Source organism: Dermacentor albipictus, chromosome 1 (assembly GCF_038994185.2).
Source record: "Dermacentor albipictus isolate Rhodes 1998 colony chromosome 1, USDA_Dalb.pri_finalv2, whole genome shotgun sequence".
In the NCBI taxonomy this organism is placed as follows: Eukaryota; Metazoa; Arthropoda; class Arachnida; order Ixodida; family Ixodidae; genus Dermacentor; species Dermacentor albipictus.
In genome coordinates, this window is record NC_091821.1 from 329,947,908 (window position 1) to 329,967,772 (window position 19,865).

The 19,865-nt window shown below is 46.5% G+C and overlaps 2 protein-coding genes across 3 annotated transcripts in view; one reads left to right on the forward strand and one right to left on the reverse strand.

The window, feature by feature from the left end:
- The window catches only part of LOC135909453 (phosphatidylinositol phosphatase PTPRQ-like), a 29,813-nt gene extending 27,459 nt beyond the window's left edge, over positions 1-2,354 (forward strand). For both annotated transcript variants that reach the window (XM_065441442.1, XM_065441435.2), the window contains 2 exons: positions 963-1,018; positions 1,091-2,354. In XM_065441442.1, coding sequence (XP_065297514.1) covers positions 963-1,018; positions 1,091-1,122 — 88 coding nt within the window. In that variant the 3' untranslated portion in view covers positions 1,123-2,354. The remainder of the gene's footprint in view (positions 1-962; positions 1,019-1,090) is intronic.
- Positions 2,355-2,928: 574 nt separating this feature from the next.
- On the reverse strand, positions 2,929-19,823 carry LOC135910215 (monocarboxylate transporter 7-like). Its single transcript, XM_065442273.1, has 6 exons — positions 19,586-19,823; positions 16,345-16,488; positions 12,899-13,350; positions 10,918-11,175; positions 10,238-10,445; positions 2,929-3,002 (listed from the first exon to the last, which is right to left on the reverse strand). Exons 1-6 carry the CDS (start codon positions 19,779-19,781, stop codon positions 2,929-2,931), a joined length of 1,332 nt encoding a protein of 443 aa, XP_065298345.1. The 5' UTR covers positions 19,782-19,823.
- Between the last annotated feature and the right edge of the window lie 42 nt (positions 19,824-19,865).

Genomic DNA, 19,865 nt, shown 5'->3' on the forward strand with positions numbered 1-19,865 from the left:
ACCGCGCGTTGCCACAACTGTAGGGGCAACCGACTGACTGGAACAGTTTTGCGGATGTTGATAACCACGCCATTCTTGCTGTGCGGGGTGGCGCCGCTTGTTCTGCGAGGCGTGACATTGTGCGCGCCATGAACTCCCGTCTGTAGCGCCGCGTGCTCCTTGCGCCGTTTCACGGACCACACATGCGTCGTTTGAAGGCGCCCGTGCAACGCGTACGGAGAGCTACACGCTTGCAAAAGCTGCCCAAATTCTTGGATGCTGCAGTTTACAGTTGGACACGAGTTTCATCACAAATGTGTGTCTGTTCTGTTATGATGTGGCCCTTCCAATTTAATGGAACAGTGTGCAGGCCGCGAGAACCAATACAGCCCGAAATCTCGAATTTGAGAACATTTTCTTGGGCGAGTTGAATTACAACCGAAAAAGAAAAGTAGCAGCGCGAAAAAAAAAAAAAGGTGAGACGAGTAGCTTACTTACCTGAGCTCCAGACATGTGTACTAGACTTTTTTCTTGAATTAGAGGCCCTGTGCCCAGGCTACGCGAAAATTCAGTTTTGTTTTCTTCCTCGGGTCTCGTATCGCTTAAAATTTTGCGGCTGACTGTACAGCCGTGCAATATTTTACCAGTGCTCTTTGGAGCGATTGATCTCGCGCTCGGACGCTTGGCGTATGCTTCGCAAGTGTGATTACAGGACCTTTACCAGGGGAAACAAGTCGCCCATATGTCTCTGCTAAGCTTTCTTTTTAAAAAATTACGATCAATGAACGAGTATCTGCACTAGAGCCACATTAGTAGTTTGGTTGCGGAATAGCACAGCACAAAACGCTATGGACGCTTTCAGCGATGAGCTGCGACTGCATGTTGCGTGCATACGCGATCAGACGATGTCACTGAACTGCGCAGTGTTCCTTTCACACGTTGGGAAGAGTGAGCTTGCTGACAGCAGTTCTTTGGGAACGCAGGGGTCCGCAGCTTTACAAGAGGATGAGCTCCTTGGAGAACGACGATGACGACATCGGTAAGCGAACGTGCACTAGGCTAGCTAGTCACCCGCTGACTTGAGCTCAAATCTTTCTTTCCCATTTTTCAGTGTTCATGAAGACGGTTCCCAGAAGGACTTAGAGCTGCGGGGATCGACATCCGCTGGGACTATTACAAAGACGAAAATTATCACGTATCTTACGCAGTTGCACACATCTGGTCTTCAGTCACTGAAACCAGTTGTGAAATGTGTGAAATCAATTCGTCTTCAAACCAATGTCACCAGAGCACACGCAATATGCCCGTGCAAGAAGTTTGCAAAACGTCGCGTACGGACCGTTCGTTAAAGAGTGCACCTTCTCGAAAAATATGTTTGCCAACTCGTAACATTGACAAACTATTGACGCACGTATGTCCCAGACGCGTGTTAAAAAAAGAAAGGAAAAAATAAGTTCACACAATGCAGTGGCGTCGAAAGTAATGAATGGGAAAAAAAGTACTCGCTGATGTAAAACTAGAAATGTTGCTCTCGGTAGAATATAAAGAAGCGCAGACAAATTAAATCGCAATAATCTATAAGATAAAAGTGAAGAAAAGAAAAACGACAAAATGCGATGGTCAGGCGGGTATGATGACGGCGTTTTGGTGCATGGGCCTTCTCAGGACGAGCGCCTTGATGAGGTCGGCCGCTGCGATGAGACACCAGAGGATCGATACGAAGAAGGAAGCGGCGGCTACCAGGTAGTAGAGGCCGTTGTACGAGTCGTTCTTGTCCTTGAAGTAGCCTGCAAAGCATCGAATAGGCCTCAGTGCTCCTGCTGAATTGCCCGCATGCATGCCCTCAAGAGGTGTGCCCAAACGGCAGTTATATACTAGCAACTTAAGTAACATCGTGCCTGGGGTCTTGCACGCTCGCGACATGTGCATTGTTTGTTATTCGGTGCCGAAAAATAGCACCGCGCTGCCCTATCATGCAAGCAAAATATTTTGCTTGGCGTGTGCGGCGAGTTCAGCTCAGTGCTGATGAAGTGCCGAGTGTTATTTGGTTTGCAATCTATACATATCGCACTTATTCGCGTTTTTTATTTCTTTGCATGTATGTGTGCGTGTGTATGCGCGCGTGTGTGTATGCGTGTGTGTGTATGTGTGTGTGTGCGTGTGTGTTGCTTACAGAGCTGCCACATCCGAGCCTGCTAAAAAAAACAAAACGCGCCCACTTTTCAAAAATGTGTTACCCTACTTGTGCTGGTAAAGGCGCGTTTAGCCCGTGTATGGGTTATCTTTCAACAAGCTACTTAATCGCGTCTAGTGCATATTACTTTTTTGCCGATAAAGCTATGGTGTTTCAAACAATAAACGTATCCAACGTTGTAGCCTATGTGCCTTATTTTCTGCTGCCTCTGCGAATAACTTGGAGTGTACGCATGTGGCGGAATGTTTCAGTTTTAGCTAGATATTCAATGCCGTGTTTGCGTCATTGTTTCTTTACAATATTTTCGCAGTTTTGTGCCTGCGAGTTTAATTGCAACTAGAGGCCCCGGTGGTTTACACTGAGGCCTCACCGGGATGCCCTGTCGTAGCCTTACTAGTTCTCATATAAATTAAAGGGATTGTTCGGTGATGTCAAGCGTAGGAAAAAAAAAAGTGGTGCTACATGAAACCTGGCTGTCAGCAGAGTTAGGCTGACCGACGCAACGCGGCATGAGAGATTAATTTAAACACAAGTAATAAAATTTAAAAAAAAACGTGTTTTGAAGTTTCCGCGCAGGGAACGGCGCACGGCGTCATGCGCGGGAACACGGAGCACCAAAATCTTTGACGTCATATACTGTCAGCCAAGGCATGTTGCGACAAGTTTCTGACTAATTATAAATAAGCCTTTTATTAATATTTATTAACGTCTTTCTTATTTTTACAGCGATAGCTGTTATTGTCTCACCCTCCTAGTCACCCACGATGGTGCTCAATGGCTATGGCCTTGTACTGCTGAATTCGAGGTCGCGGGTTCAAGCCTGGCCGCTCTGTGCATTGGATGCTCGTTAAAGAAGCCTAGATGACCAATATTAATCCGGAGCTCCCTGCTACGGCCTGCCTCAAACCAATCAAGTCGTAGTTTTGGCACGTAAAACCCAGACTTTTTTTTTCTCTCCTAGCCGTTGTCATGACCGGTGATGTCCGTCGCAGAAATCGCGAAGTGCTTTGCAGGAAGCTTATTAAAAAAAATGCGCAGGGTTCATGGTGGACTCGAACTGTCGTCCCAAAGAGTGGCAAGTCGGGGCAACCCTGCCTCTCAGCCACTTCTACAGCAAAGCTGTATAGCTCTACCTCCCAACGTGTCTGTCGTGTCCGTAGGCAAACACTTGGGAAGCGCGCGCGGCGTGCACTGCTGAGTTCCTGGCAGCACCAGCAGACGGCGCTCGTCTCCGCGCATCCGGAGCAGCGACGGCGCCGGCCGTGCGAAAAAAGAAACAAGAAAAAAACAAAGCTTGCCTTCGCGCATAGCGTTCGCCGCAAGCGTTTCCCGATAACAAATTACGATTGCATTAGCTGCAGTTGCCGGGAAGCGGCAACTGTAGCATACGAAGTAGGGAGTGACGTAACACTTTCATATGTGAAGGAAGAACTCGCCTAGCAAATGATTCGTGCTGCGACAGTGCTATGAGAAGGCCACGTATAGTGAGGGCCACTGAAGAGCGGCCGAGGCGCGGCGAAAGTGTGGTCAAGTGCATTTCTCTTCTCCCTAGTACACTGTTTGTAGCTGCACGATGTAGCGGTGAAAGCCAAGTCGCAGGCCGTTGAGACGTCTTAAGCTATAATCAGGTGAAATGCATGTGAGTGTCGCCACGTCAATAGTTTCAACCTTCGTCGCAATAGGTAATCGTTCTAGTTGTCGTTTACAGCTTCGCTGTCCAACCACCTTCACGGCGTGGATTGGAGACCAGCATGTTTTCTTAGAAAACGCTTTTATTTAAAACATCAACAATATTTACAGCAGTGTTCTACATGACAGACTAAAATAAATGTTGCATAGCCACTTGGATTCTCGCTTCCTGGTATATATATAATGTATCATGTATGCTTGCGATGCTTTCATCCGGGGCCGCGATGCACTAAGCAATCTTCTCTGGAAGGCAAGTCATCCTTCCATGAAAATTTCCTGGAAGGCAGACCCGTCCTTCCATGATCCTTCCATCATTACTGAACGTGCTACAGGTACAGCTCTCTATAATCTACTTCTATGCGAGCTTCGCAGTCGGACTGGCCACGCCATAAATAGCCTGGCCCTCCACAGCGCATGCAGACCTCACAGGATTATTACTTACCGGCATCGACTTTCGCAAGCGTTGCCACGATTTAGAAACTTAACGGTTACCCAGTCGGGGCATAGATCAAATTTTTACCTCTCCGCCGATGCTAAAGCAAGTAAATAAACTGCGCCTCGGGAACGCGGTCACGCCGCTAGCTGCTACTAGTGGCTAACGCCACGCTCTGCTGCTTGTATACATATGAATGAGCAGGCGGTAAAATGCGAAAGGCAGGTTAGGCAGGAGGAATAACAAACGGCGCTCTCCGTAAACTGCTTGAGTGGCTGCGCCACCTCCACAGTTGAATAACGCTTCCTTCATTATTATTAATCTCTACAGGCGATATCTCCGCGCGCATCTAGTAATCAGTATTCGAACAGATACTACACGCAAGTGTGTTATATTTTCTCTGCAAAGTATTGCGCTTCTGCCGATGCTACAGTAGAAAAGGATAACGCACCCGGAGAACTATGAATGGCTTACAACACGCTCCGCAGCTGATTTAAGAATCGGCAACAAACTGAAAGGTCAGAAGCGAAAGGTAGGATAGAAAATTGAAAGAAGCCGTGTCATTTTATGCGCTATTTCACTGCCAGGGAGCGGCACCTCCACAAGTGAATAAGACGATATGGACTATAGCCGACATTCGAGAAAGTTCTGTTCTCGAAAACAGATTGCTCGCGTGCATCTGATAATTTTACTGCAACCGATACCCGACGAAACAGTACAAGGCTTACTGCGCATAATGTTGCGCCAGCTATGACGTAAGTGCTCCGTATTATGGGCAAAATGAATATTTCTGTGCTCCGTTCACGCCTCGAAGCATGGGCGTATAGTCTGTTTTCGATGTTAAGAATTAAATTGTGGGTTTTTACGTGCCAAAACCACCACCTGATTATACGTCAAGCCATAGTGTGTGATAATGAGTTGCCACGGCGTGTGGGCAATATGAAGAGGAACACAGTACTAGTTTTCAAGCAGTGGTTGCTCCACAGATACGTGTATGCTCGAACCTGTACCATGTGCCCAAGCTAACCTTAGCCAAGCTGTTGAAAGAAAAAAAAAAATGGCTGTGGCTTAGGTAAGGTTAAGCCCAGGATGCGAAGCATACTAGCCTTTATTTTAGTTGTTGAACCACTGTTTAGCTTGGTGAACTGCTGTTGCTTGGCTATTAGCCCCGAGAATTAGGAGTGGCGCCCTCTCGCGAGTGACGTCACGGCCAGGACGCCGCTCGCTCCGGCTCGCTCGGCTGCCACGCGCGCTCGTTCCCTTCGTGTGTGCTTGAGGTATGGGTGGCTCGAGCCGTACGTATTGAAGAATACGTCGGCTTCTTTCAGATACCATACCTTAACCACAGTTTCCTCTTCAAAGGCGTGTGAGTCGAGAAACTTTGCGGCTTGGATATCGCAAGCTAAGTAGCGTTAAAGGGGTCTACTAGGTTTTGCAATGCATATATGCGCCGTGTCTATCGGTAAATTTTGACTAAAAAAAGAATATCTGCAAATTCAACGCGCGAAGTTGTGTATGATGCTTCGACAAACACTTAACATTCCTTTAGTATTTAGCTATGAGAGGCATTGCATTTTACGTGGAAGAAAAATTTGGTAATTGGCGTCAACATGTTATCCGATGTTAGAAAGACACTGCCCAGCGAAGCTGTCATCACGATTCCTATTACTCTGGTGTATTGTTCTATTCAAATATGGCCATTCATTGCTGCGTAAAAAAATAGTTAGGCGCGCATTTCTTATGAAAAAGTTTGCTGCTACTTTCATCCCCCTCTGAAACAGGCCTCCAAAAAACGAATTGCTCATGGCTGCTAACACGACGGCGCGTCATGTAGAGTATTTACATAGTTAATTCACAAACACCATAGTAGCAGTCACCTGAGAGAAAAGTTTCGTTGTTAAGATCGAGAGCCACTCAATTGAAAGTGATAAAATGTTTCATAGTGGCCCTCAGTAGCCTTTATCGACAATATGGCACACCCCTGATCACGTAACGGTAGCAATCGACTGTCCGTATGGCGAGGCACGCTATGTTCGCGAAACCTATCAGTTCACTACAACTTCGATTTAAAACCATAAAGCATTCTTTACAGCGCCAACTGGAATGGCTAAAGTATTCTCGAGCTACTACACCGCAGCTTAGATTGCCTGCAAAAGGAAAATTCAAGCACCTTCTGTCTCACGATGTCTCGATCCAGCGTTATTTAATTATACAAACGGATAACAATTCGCTTCGTCGGTACATAAATTAAGGCTAAATTAAGTTTGCTCCAATCCAGCCGCAAACATTCATAAAGAAAGCACCACAAGCCTTGCATATACTTTCACTTGATTTCTGACCCTCCACCGGGAGAATTTCGATATCTTGAATATGTCCCATACTACTAGTCATTGACGCTTCGACGTCTTTCTGGCTGCAGCTATGCGGTCCAGCAGGCATGCTTCACTAAAAAAATTTGGCCGAGCAGCCTGTGTCAGTTCGCCAAACAGATTCGTCATGTATATTCCTCAAGCAACAAGCACCAGTAAATTTCTCAAGTGAGTTTGATTTGATTTGATTTATTAATTTCCATTTACACACACACATGTGCAGAGGAGTGGTAAATGGAGGTGGATGTGGGAAAAAAGCCGCACAGACGCGGCTTGAGGTAACCTCACCCCCTTAGGTACAATATGGCTGCAAGGGGTAACACATCAAACGCCATATAAATTACATTTATATAGTGGTCATAAAACATTGCAGTTATACAATATATCAAAGAACAGTAAAATATTTCCACAATAACAATGCAAAACACACTGCGGCATTGAAATAAATAAATGATATACACTAGGTAACATAGACAAAAAAAGAGGAACATAACATACATTATTAATCATTAACAAACGCTCTCTAAAGAGGTGAGTTGAACGTGTAGCACGGAAAAGGGAATATATATTGGTGCATTCCTAATTGTACTCTGTAAATAGCTGTAAGCCTTCATTAAATTAACTTTACTTCAAGTTTACGCTGCTTAAAAAAAATAAACACGTGAAGAACCGCCTAATGTTGACAAGCAAGTAAAGAAGAAAGTGAGGCGTGTAGAATCTAAGCTCCAGTATTAGTTAAGTCCCTGTGCTACTGCCGAGCGTTTCTGTGAGGAAATGCAACAATTCGATATTATACCATGAACTACTCGTCGTGAGAAAACCTGTTTTAGCGGAATAAAATCAACGTGACTGCTGTAGAAGTCATATGTAGCCAACTTTGTGACATACTTGTTGCAGCGCGGCAGGTATGGTATCATAACTGGGTTCCTATAGGCTATGCTTTTGCGATTGTCTATGCGCGTACGAAAAACCCGCAATGGGCTGGTCTGCGTCGCTTCGGCTGGCACTGTAGCGTTGCCTTCGAGAGTTGCATTGTTGTCTAAGAAATTAGCTCTTTGAATAAATGTTCGCAAAGGAAGACGTCGTAAAAATATATTTGAGACGACCACCATAAGTATACAAGCAGAGAGAACGAGGGTGAACAAACGAAAACACCGCAGAAAGCGCCCGGACAACGCCCGAACTGTAGCAGACGGCAGGCGCGAGTCCGTGCCCTGACGTCACGCGAGCGGCGCTCGCAGCGCCGCTCGTGTTCGTTCTCGGGGCTAATATTTGGTTCGGCTAGACGAAGAAACAACTCATGCGTTACTCTGCTTCGCCTTGGACGCCCCGCATTGGACGCGGTGAGCGTCGAGCAACGCAGCGTTCGGCGCGGCAACGAAATGTGCGCCTGAGCAAGTGACGCACGCCTGAGCCTTAGAAACAGCTTGTTTCTAAGGCAACACCGCATTCACTAGAGGCGCTTTTGTACCGCTTTGAAGCATCGTATTCGTGGCTCAGTGACAATAAAGAAAAAAAAATACTCGTGGCTCAGTGGTAGCGTCTCCGTCTCACACTCCGGAGACCCTGGTTCGATTCCCACCCAGCCCATCTTGCAAGAGTTGAGCCAAAGCCACTTTTCCTCTGTCGTGACGTCACGGTGTCACGTGGTGTTCAAGGCGACACCGCCGCGCCTGAGGAGCTGGGTTGAGCTCTCGTAATATGTTTCGCATAAGAAGATTAAGAAAACACTGTATGCAAGATACGATTATAAGACCTACGGCGTTCATTCGTCAGAGATCGGACAATAGAACACCGTATAGGTCTTAAAATCTTTTCTTGTGCCGTGGTCTTTAATCTTCTTTCTGTTTGTTGGACAGCTTAGCTAAGGTTGGCGGGGGTAAACTTATACAATACGAGGTGCAATGCGCATGTATCGACGGCAGATGTCCAGTTTTGTGAACATTTGTATTCGACCTATATACGTGTGGCCACCGTTTCTTCTTTTAAAAGGAAACTTGGGAGTGACCTCGGACGTTAGGCATCACTGTGCAGCGTGTTCAGCGTGCATTTTGCACTAGAATTACCAGTGAAGAAACCATGGGTGAAAGAAAAAAATCCTTCACTTAGGGACATGGTACAGTGACAGTAATCTTTCTTTGTTTTAGGCCACTCGGTGGCAAACTTTTATCTCGTTTAAGCACAGTGGTTTCCAGCCTGCGTGATGGGCCGATATCCTTAATTCCCTGGTTTCAGAAAGCTTGCGTAGTTACGCGCTGCCGCTTAGGGCGATTTTTTTCATTGAAATCGTGGTTTTCGGAAGGAGCATCGGCCTTCCGATAGACGTCACAATCGTAGCGCGAATGTCTGCTGTTGTGTCGGCGGTAAGGCTCTGTACAGGCCACATGGAAGAATTTTTTTCGACTACGAAGGTTTGGTTGTCGGTTTAGTGAGCTGCTTGAATTGCATGTTATTTCATAAAAATAACATTGAACCTCTTTTTGAATTATTTTCGTAAATATTGTGTGGAGTGATTGAATGAGCAAAACGAGAGTTAAACTGGCTTCTTCGAAGTATTTGGCAAGCCATGGTTTCTATCGTGAAGGAATAAGAAAGACTTCACGAGACAACCCTGAAGCACATAGTCATCAAAAAAGAAAAAGAAATGTAAAGGCTCATGGGAAATAAACCCTTACCACATGACCGGCAGGCGGTAATTCACAGGCGCCGAGCGCGGAGAAAGAAGGGGGTGTGGTGGTTGTACTTGGTTCTTTATGAATAAAAAATAAACCAATAAAGAGAAGCACATACAACGAGTTCGAACCTGTATACCACGAAACTTTGTGCGAGGGCATAAAGGGTCGAAACAAGAGTTCATGTTTATTGAATGTCCGCTCAAAGTGACACGGGAGGCTTTATTAAGGGATTGTAGAAAGGCTAATGCAATGCCGCCGCCGCTGCCGTGGATATGCGAAGGCGAGCTTTCTGGGTTTTTTTTTCGTTCCCCCTCATGGCCGATCGCTGTCGTGGATGCGCAAAGGCGAGCGCCATCTGGTGTTGGTGCACGGAATCCAGTGGCCCGCGCGGCGTTCGTATTCCGCTATGATTGGTCGGCCTATTCAGCAAGAGAACAACCAGGCCACAGCACCTACGGTCACGAAACCCGGCGAAGTCCGCGCTTTTAAAAGAGGAGGGGAACAAAATTACTACTGACCGCACTACAACTGTCTACCGCATTCGGCTTACACCTGAACGGCGGTCAGTGAGGGAGCATACAGTCGAGCGGGTGGCGAGGGCCGATCGTGACGATTGAGGGCATCGCTAAGAGCTACCACGAACTAAACAAGGCCCTGAAAGGTTCGGCAATCTCGGTGGGCTTGCTTCCCAAGAGCCTGCGCGCGAGGAGGCTGGCTTGCCATGATCTAGCTTCCTGACGTCATGCTCCCTACTAGTCTTTTTCCTTGCCATGGTTTTTATTGGCTGCTCGATCACTCCACGCGAGCCGCCTGTTGGAGGGACGAAACCACGCGCAGTAATTGTGGGCACCATTAATTAGGCAAATGAGCCCCACACACATGCACATTACACTCTCACCGATTAGCATGGGCCTGGTGAGCGTGGTAACACCCATGGTAAATCGGTGGACGCCGAACGTGAGTGGCAGGTGCTCGTCGCCCAGGTGGTCGGCCAGAAGCACAGGGAACGACGCGATCGTGCCGCCGTTGTTCAGGCCGAACACCACCGCCACCACCAGCATGTTCGCTACGGTGGCGAGGTTGGCTAGCAGCAAATAGCACACACCCTGCAGCGCGATAGAACAACCTTTAAGTACTTTAGAAAACTTTATATATATATGTGATAGAGAGTAGCGACGCCACCTATAGAAATTCTTGCACTGTATCTCCGTAACGCCATAGTTTGTGGTAACAGTTATGCGAGGCTGGTTTAGTGTCTATTAGCAAAATAGCTACACATGTCTCTCCAAAAGAAACGTAATCCTGCGAAACAAGGGAAAGCACTGGTGGAACATTCACTCGTACCGTCCATGGTTTAATTCAACCCGCCATAAAGCTGGTCATGCGCTTCACTCTACTCTTCTCATCCTCTTCCCTATCTCCTTTTTCCCCCACTAACTTTCCTCCCGGACACTGTTGAAGCACAGCAGTGAAGTGTCCACTGCTGAGAGAGACAGGCACGCTATTCCCATTCCGATGTCCGCTTCCTCCCCGTATTTGCGGTTGCTCAGGTGTAGCATTTGTCGTCGTCTCATTTACCTGCAAGGCGAAGTTGATGATGAGCATCCCCTCGCGGGTGATGTAGTGTCGGTCGGTGATGTAGCCGATGCCGAGGCGGCTAAAGAAGTCGCCCATGGCCATGGTCGAGACTATTATGGCGCCTTCCTCGTGGCTGGCATTCGCCGCGCCCGCCGCGTGGTCCACGATGGTTATCAGGTACGTACTAAACACGTAGCCATACACCGCACCAGTCACCATCAGTGGCACGAACATCGGGTTCCGGATGAAGCTGAACATCTGCGTGATCCCATCCGGTTTCACTCCAGCATTTGTGTGGGGCTCCAGCATTTGTGTCACTCCAACATTTCCGATCGCGCAGAACGTGCACAGTTCCAAAGATGATGCCGTAAACTCACCCGCTGGTAGAACGCTTTGAGGAAGTAAATTATCTTAAGTAGGTTCATCTTGTATTAGCGACACATCAGTTTCACTTTTGAATGCAGAAAGAAGGTTTTTTGATAGCCGGCTGTGATTAGGGTGCTGCGCGATTGAAACTGTTCTGTATGTTGAGCATTCGCTTGCGTGTATATATTGGATGGTATGCAATATAGAATAAACAGTCGAAAGTTGGCGCTCCTCTTGTTCCCTCCCGTCCTTTCTTGTTTGCGCCAAGCGATTATGTTTATGGTCTACTCAGTAATACGAACCGGCTAGCTCAGCAAAGTGTACATCTAGGGTAGTGGTTTGGGCGAGTATAGTAGCATTACAAAAGTGTAGGCTTTTGCGCACGAACTAGAGGACGAAGACAGGCAACTAAAAACAAACACAACTTTGCCTTGGTTTTGCCTACTTGCCTGTTTTCATCTTCTAGTTAGTGCGTAAGAACCTACCGTCACGAAACAGAACGAGAACAAAGTGGCGATACGCTGAGTACAAACTTTGCATGATTGAAACTTATTGAAAGGCGTTATGTAAAATTTGGCACACTTTTAAAGTATGTTCATGGTACTGTTGTTAAAGATTATTGTTTCGTAAGGCATATTATTGGGCTACAAACAATGCATCTATACGCGTAAGTCAACATGGTAACAAAATACGTGATACTTTAAAATTAATCAAATAAGTTTTACACATAAAAATGATTTCGTTTGCGACAATTCAGTTGTCTATGTGTCATTAACGGCCCAACAGACCACTTGCCATGCAGTTTATGTGGCTTTACAGAGTGAACCGGCTGGCAACCGGTTCACTCTGCATTCATGTAGGGTGGATCCCGCAGAGATCCACTCTACATGAATGTAGCGTGCTCTAAAAGATAGACGAGCGAGCACTAGACACAACTATGGGTGTGCGAATAGTAATTTTTGAGATTGAATCGAATACAAATCGAATACGAATGGAGTACTCTTCCAATAGTTTTAGAATAATGAACAGCCATTCTCACAATTGTTATGAAACAACATTCGCGTCTTAGTATCTGTAACGTTAGCGAGTTTTTGTTATTAACCTACATTGCCCGTTATGAGGCGTTGTTTATTAAAAGCGCAAATGGAGCTTTAGGAACAAAGAAACAGTTTTTTTCACTTGTACTGGACTCCTCGGAGAGTGCTAGTGAGCGCTGTTATAGCCGGTAATGCCTGGCTTCCTGGACGCAGCATATAGCCTAGCTGTTCGATTACGTTAAGTTCTAATGTTTTACGTCTATACCATGCCACCGCGGTGAAATTTATCGTACTGTTGCTCTTAATTTTGTGTATGATTGGGCACAGTTGTCTTCAAATATTCGAAAACTATTAGAAAAATAGTGACTATTCTATTCGAAGACCGAATCAAATCGGGCACTATTCGATTCATTACTCGAACGTTTCAAGTATTCGCACACCTCTGTAGGCATGTGAAGGAGCGAATAGGACAGCACGAACGTTGTCCTTTGCGTTCCTTTTGTGTCTACGTCTACACGCGTGCCGGCAAGTAACGCGTATATCCCAACCAACTCGCTGAACTCTCTGTCGCTGCTCACCCCATGTCTTCGCCGGTGGGACTGATGCGAACGCGGCGACAGTGTGGAGACGATGATGCCGCTCTCCCACAGCGGGATTTCAGAGGTGAAGATCTCGCTGATGATGTTCTTGTTCTCCGCGCCTTCGCCGCCGCTGCTGGTGCTGCTGGTGCTGCCGCGTCTGGTGGCAGTGGCCGTTGTGCTGAACACTGTGTGGCACGGCGGCCGCGGGTAGCTGGGCGACGAGCGGAGTGTGATGGAGCCGGCCATCGTGTTCAGCACGAGCGCGCCTATGATGAGCATGGTGCCCTGCAGGCCGTACACGTTCAACAACTTGCCGAGGAGTGGCGGCAGCAGCATGCTGCTCAGCGCCGCGCCGGCGAAGCTCAGGCCGCTCGCCGAGGTCCGGTACTTGTCGAAGTAGCGATGCAGCACCACCACGTTCGTGGGCACCATGAGGCCCGTGCCGGCGCCTGAGCGGGGCCGGTGTGACATCGCACGCGGTATAAGTGACAATGCGGGCGTCCATCCGTACGTGTGTGTGTTTTTTCTTTGTTTATCATTTTTTATGCTGGAAACGGCAACACTGGCAACGACGACGACCGCATCAAACATGGACAAGAACAAAGACGGTGCACAGTTCTCTTCAAACGCTTTTATATAGCTTACGATGTCTCTATTGCCGCAGTAAGGCACGCTCGAGTGTGGACATCACACTTCAACAAATCTCTAAAGTTAAAGCCAAGTTTTCTTGTACTGCACTGCAATGACAGATATCCTCTAATGATAACGCGAAGATCAGATTGGAAACATTTGGAAAGGACTGTGATGTTGACCAATACCCGCTGCTCAGTATTTATTTCTTTGTTTAAATAAGCAGCACTATACGAATGCTGGAAGCTAGCTCAAGCTGGCTGCTGTCGCCAGCTTCAAGGGAACGTTGATTAAACGACTGGGAAGCAACTAAATGCGAATGAGACGGTATCACGAGTCGATAAATAAGAAAGTGATGGAAGATAATAAAGAAGACGAAGTGAGACGGAAGAAGAAAATAGTCAATGCACGTGGCATAAGTTAGCCAACCAAGAAGCGCTACATAGAGGTGAGCGCGTCAATCAGGTTAAAAAGCGTCGAAGTAAACATTATAAAACAAAGGGCACAAGGAAACGTGGGGAGGAGTAGAAGGAACGAGCCTCAGCTGCGATCTGGGAGGGTGAAGAAGAAGGCGGCAGTCCGATGTAGGCCGCATGCCCAGCTTCTGCGGCTGCGATCCATAGGCTCAGCGGACACAAATCAGAACCGAAGCAACGGCTTCATGGCGCTTTCACCCAAAGCTTCACCCCGAGGACTGCCCGAGCTACCGCGGCTACTCTCCGCAGGCCTAGTGGAGATGTCCGAGCGGTGCATTTTCTACGACCTGACGTCGTCGCCACCTTTGGACTAGGCCAGTCGCCTTATCATCGGAACCACTACGCCATATCCCTCGCCACAAAGTAATAGAAGCACCGCTGATGGACACTTTCGCTTTCGAAAGTACGCTCGAGATGCAGTAGCAGACGACAACGATTTGCAATAAGGATGGCTGAAGTTGGCGGCTCCGATTTCCCCTGCGTTCGGGTGCCAGGCCACTACTTTAGCGGTGACAGCTGCAGAAAAAGCGCGGCCGGCCTCTGCATGTAACAACGGATATGTACACAATATATTACAGGCATTTGGGACAATCCAGGCCGCATACGTGCCAGGTGCATCCCGCAGACAAGGGCAGCGAAGCCCAGTTATTTGAAGTGGAGCTGGTGTTAAGTTGCCGCTTCGTTTTATTGACTAATATGGTGGCATTATAGCATTGCCGTAATGCTGCTTCTGTACCTCAATAGTAGGTTCAGACTTACAGTGATAGTAGGTGAAGACTTTTATCTCAAAGGAATCTACACGGCGCGATGCCTGTATACTTTATAGTGATATTGCTACCAATGAATACACGTCACATCGCCGTATAAATGCCGTCAAAGTCGGCTCAAGAAGAGTAATTGTGAATATGTTAATGGCAATGCGTACGCTAGTCAAGGAAGTCATTTAACATACGGGTGAATTTACGTGCGAGTTAGCGCTGCATCGCTGATGAAATTCCGCTGCCTAACTACGCCGACGGAATGCCCTTCCCACTGCAGTTTTCGCTATTTGAAATGACCTTATTAATGGCCCGCTTGGAAACGCACAAAGCAAAAGCCTTACCAACTTTCGAGTTCCTTTCTTTCGAAAGTTGCGGAAGAGATAAGCCACACATTATAATTAAAAGCCGAGCAACACCGGTGAGGCTGAATGGGCACTGACAGCAAGGCCGGGTTTAGTACTTCGCGGCGTACGCATTGCACCCCTATGCCGCAAAATAAATAATGCAATTCAGCACTTGATGCACACGTAATAATGCAATCAGCTGTGTCACAAAGAAAGTACTCTGTGGTAAGTATGCTCAGACAGCATCAAGGCATGAAGATTTTACAAATATGGCGCGAATGTTTCAGCTAAACTCGAACAGCAGTACCAAATGCAGCAACCAATAGCAGTCCCTCTCCTGAGCTACCTCTTTTATAACGCATTTCCCCAAGTAACCGCAATATGTCTTCGGACGAAAAGAATAAAGCTGTTAAAGAAGCACTGGCTTGTAATCATTTGGACGGAACACGGCATGCTTTAAGATCCTTACAAACGAGGCGAAAATGTCGTACTTAAAAAATATCTGAGGACACTTAAGCGCCTCTTATGAGTTGTGACTGCATTAATGTCCACGTTTATCCCCAACCTTCGGGTTGGGGATAAACACCTCTTTCCAAGCTTTGAAGTCCCGTAATAGCAGAGCACCAGGTCCGGAGCGCTCTTGTCTCTATTTTACCGGTAAGAACCCCGCAGCAGCACTTGTCTCCCACGGCGGATGTTCTTCAACAAGGCCATCTGTGATTGTACAAGAGGCGCCCATGAGAGACCACGCATGAAATCCATATTCGGCCCCCTTTCGAGATTTGAACCCCCACGAGAAGCCGTGCACCTGGGTAGGCGACATCTCTACCCATTAGAAAAACATCAGTGGGTTTCCTGCTGCACCAGGATTCGAACTCAGTACCTCCCGCATACAAGGCGGATGCTCTATTGCTAGACCACCGCTACGGTATGACGGATTTCGTGAGGGAGCACGATTTAACAACTCGGTTGCCAGTGGCAGTTGCAGTTTAGATAACCTAATTTTTTCCGAAAATACGCCTCTTAACACGTTATGACTCTAGACCTTTAGAGGCATGTGCGGGACTGAGAACAGTGCCCAGATTGAAAGACTATAGGGCTGAAAGCGTGCCGGCCAACCATTCAGTTCATATGTTTATGAGAGAGAGCCGGCGGGACACAGCAAAACAGAATCTTGGATGCGCTCTTGTTTGCTGGCAAAAATCTCGGAGTGCTTTAGAAGGTGAACTTACCGAAGCCGACGCCAATAAATACAACGTAGGCTGCAGGCGTATTCGAAATGAAGCAAGCAATGGCGCTCACTGAAGCCAGGAGAGTAGCTCCTATGTTTAGCACTCGGGTGTCCCAGTATCGGACCAGAACGCCGACCAAGAAGCCTGTAGGGTGCAGAAAAGGTAACGTTTCATTGCTTGTACAGTTTTAATGCAGAAACATTATATGCCACATTTCGAGAAAATATGTCGGCGTCGGCATAACCAAATGATGGTACCAAAAATGGTCGACGGTGCAAACAGTAAAAACACGTAAAAAAATATGGTCGGCCACATTTCTCAAGGGGGTTCTTGTAAACAATGTAAATTAATGCATTTGAAAAGAAAATATGGTACATTTCGGTCTGCGTGGGATTCGAACCAGGGCTTCCGGGGTGCGATGCGATCCACGCTTCCTCCACGCCACGGTTGCTCCGCGGTTCTGACTATAGATACGTGCCTTGTGCCTGCGTCATTGCACACGTCACTTCATAGCCATCTGGCTGACTAAAGGCGTGGCCTACTGCGTGCGTCATTGGGCACGTGACAGTGCAACCAATGGGAGGAGCTGGCGCCACGTCATGAGTGTATAAAATGAATACAGAAAATTAAAGCATTTCACTAAAGGGACTTTAATGTTTTCGCATTCCCACACGTAAGCAGTCTCTGTCGAATTTTTTTTTCTCTTAGAATAAGACAGGATTTATGCCTGATGTTGTCTTCCAAGCCGTGTAACGCTCATTGACCGAATACCCGGAGAACGAAGCCTCTTGCGACTCGCACATTTCTGAGGTCATTGCTTTCACCTAGTCTCTTTCTTTCCTCTTTGGGTACGGCCTGCGACAGCAATGCCGTCAGCGGCAACAAGCCGTGGCAGCTGACAGACCAAGAGCCTGCTCGTCATTTTGTTCCAGAGTAATTAAGAGCACTGCGCACAATTAAGTCGAAACTTCAGTTACCTGATTGTGTTTTCTAAGTGACGCCGTAATACACGTTGTCCCTGCACCTATAGTTAAAAAAAATTACATTTCTGCTTATTTATTCGTCTTACAGATTGTGCGGTTGCATTTCAGCATACCTCGAGTCAAAGGGCTTAAGAGGAAACTTTAGCTCGGGCTCAATTACGATGCGGTTTATTCAAATACATGTAAAATGCAAAAACGCTTTTTTGCGATAGCCCCTTGACCGATCTTAATGAAATTTGTTGCATTTGAGAGAGAAAGCTAAGTTCTAGTGACTATTGAAGCGTAATTTAGATTTAGGGCCAGAACATTGTTGAAAGATTTTTCAAAAAGTCTGAAGTTCGAGAAAATAGAAGCAGGAAGTTTACAAATTGATAGCTCTCCATCAAAAACAGATATCGCGGTTCTGTAAACGGCATCCATTAGATCATACAAAGCGGACAATTTCGATGTGTCGATTTATATATTACGTGAATATGTTATGTTGTGTACAAGGATTCTGCATTTCCATATTACTAAATTTTTTGAGATTCATGTGTAACATCAATTTTTTTCATAGTGAGGTTCGTTACAGCGCAACACAAGACGAGTGCAAAAGAAGGTATAAAACGACGACACGGTGCGTTTTATACTGTCCTTGGTCCTCGTCTTGTGTTGCGCTGTAACGAACCTTACTATGAATCCAAACCAAGTGGCCCAACTTGCCGTCTCGATCAATTTTGTTCGCCTTAGAGGTACTATTAGATGCAATTCACATAACTGTGCGAGCATTTTTCTTTGCTGGGTTACAAAGCTGTAAACTCTATAGTTTCGTTTTCTGAAAATTTGCGATGTTTGCCAATTTTTAGTAAAAAAAAATCGACGACCTAAATAAATAGTTAGAAACCAACAGCCGCTAGAACTTAAGTTTTTCCTTTCGATGCAATAAACCCCGTCAAATTTGCTGCAGTCGTAGCCGAGAAAAACGAATTCTCATTTTACATGCATTTAGATAGGAGCACCCCAGCTAACGTTTGCTCTTAAGCGGTCTTGTAAATAATGCTGTTAAGGCGTGTTCACGAAACATGTTTTCAGCTCAAAAGCGAACAGTACACAAAGAGTTCACCCCATCACCAGAAGCTGGCGCCACAAGCCCAGCGTTTGTGGCAGCAGTGTCTACGTTGTGTGCCGTTCAATTTAGTGCTTGTATCGTGCTTCACGCATTAGTTAATACGCAGGTCACATGGCGCAGCGGTTCTATTGCTTTGCAATTCTGCTGCTCACGGGGATACGCGTTCGATTCCCTACCACATTTTTTTCGGGGCGCAATGCAAAACTGCCGCGCGACTGGCCGCTCGAGTCACTTTGCGTGTATTCGCGGGCTTCTTTCACGCTCAGGAAAACACTACTATGTAGCACTTATTGAGCAACAGAAAGCTTTATCGGGAGTTTTTCATATTGCTCTTCAATTTTCTCACTGGCACTTTCTATATAATTTTATTATTTAGAAATTTGGTTAATTATTACTAATTATCTAATCAGGTGGAATGAAAAAAAAATCGTTTGAGTATCTCCAAGCGACGGCAAACAATATTACTTTTGTTCTGTCCAGCTACGTGGCATGTTCATATGTTTAAGCTCTGGCTAAATTTAGCTGGGACACCATGTATATGTATCCCGGCGTAGCTACGTTTCATTGTTCTTCTCGGTTTGTTCTTAGATTATTACTTACTTATAAATTCATTTTCTTGCTGTGTTGGATTGCGCACTGTTAATGCTCCATACAAGTGTATTGCAAAATATAATTATTCTTTTTCACTTCTGTGTAGTCTTCAACTACCCGATGTTTGATTAATTACTTCTAATATGCTTATTTGTATTTTTTCTTAATCGTAAGATCTGATATGCTGTCTTGTTTATTTACTTCTGTTATGTTGATTTGTATTTTCCCGCTCTTTTTACCTTAGTTGCTAACCGTATGTTATACATATATATACATGTACTAACAGGAGGTCTTCCTGGCCGTTTGCACTTTGGAACCTCTTTCTGTAATAAATTTACTTACCACCATTTACGTTATCACCACCATGATAATATCACCATAATCAATAATTCAATCACCAATGCGATGCGTGCAAGTTCATTGCAGTGCTGGTGCCTTGTATATCAGACCCCGTACGTGGTGTGCTAGCGAGTGCCGGTAAACGCGAACTCCGAGTTGCGGGGCCAACTGTTGTGGTTTAAATGTTTTGCATAGTATGAGCCCTCTGGACAGCTCTTACCCTGCATACAGTTGATGGCGGAGCAGATTTCGAAGGGCCACGAGGCCTCCTCGCGTGAGATGCGAAAGCTGGACACCAGACCGACCAGTAGGATGCCCGAGCTGCGGAAGACGATGGCGGCCCATACCTGGACCCAGGAGCACATGACTGCCATGAACCAGGCGTAGCGGCTGTCCACAAGTTGCAGCGCGGGCATGATCCGTAGCAGCTGGTGTGGAACGTTCCGCCTCCTTCTCTTTTCGAGCTGGGAACGTGCATTGCTGCTGCTGATGATGATGGT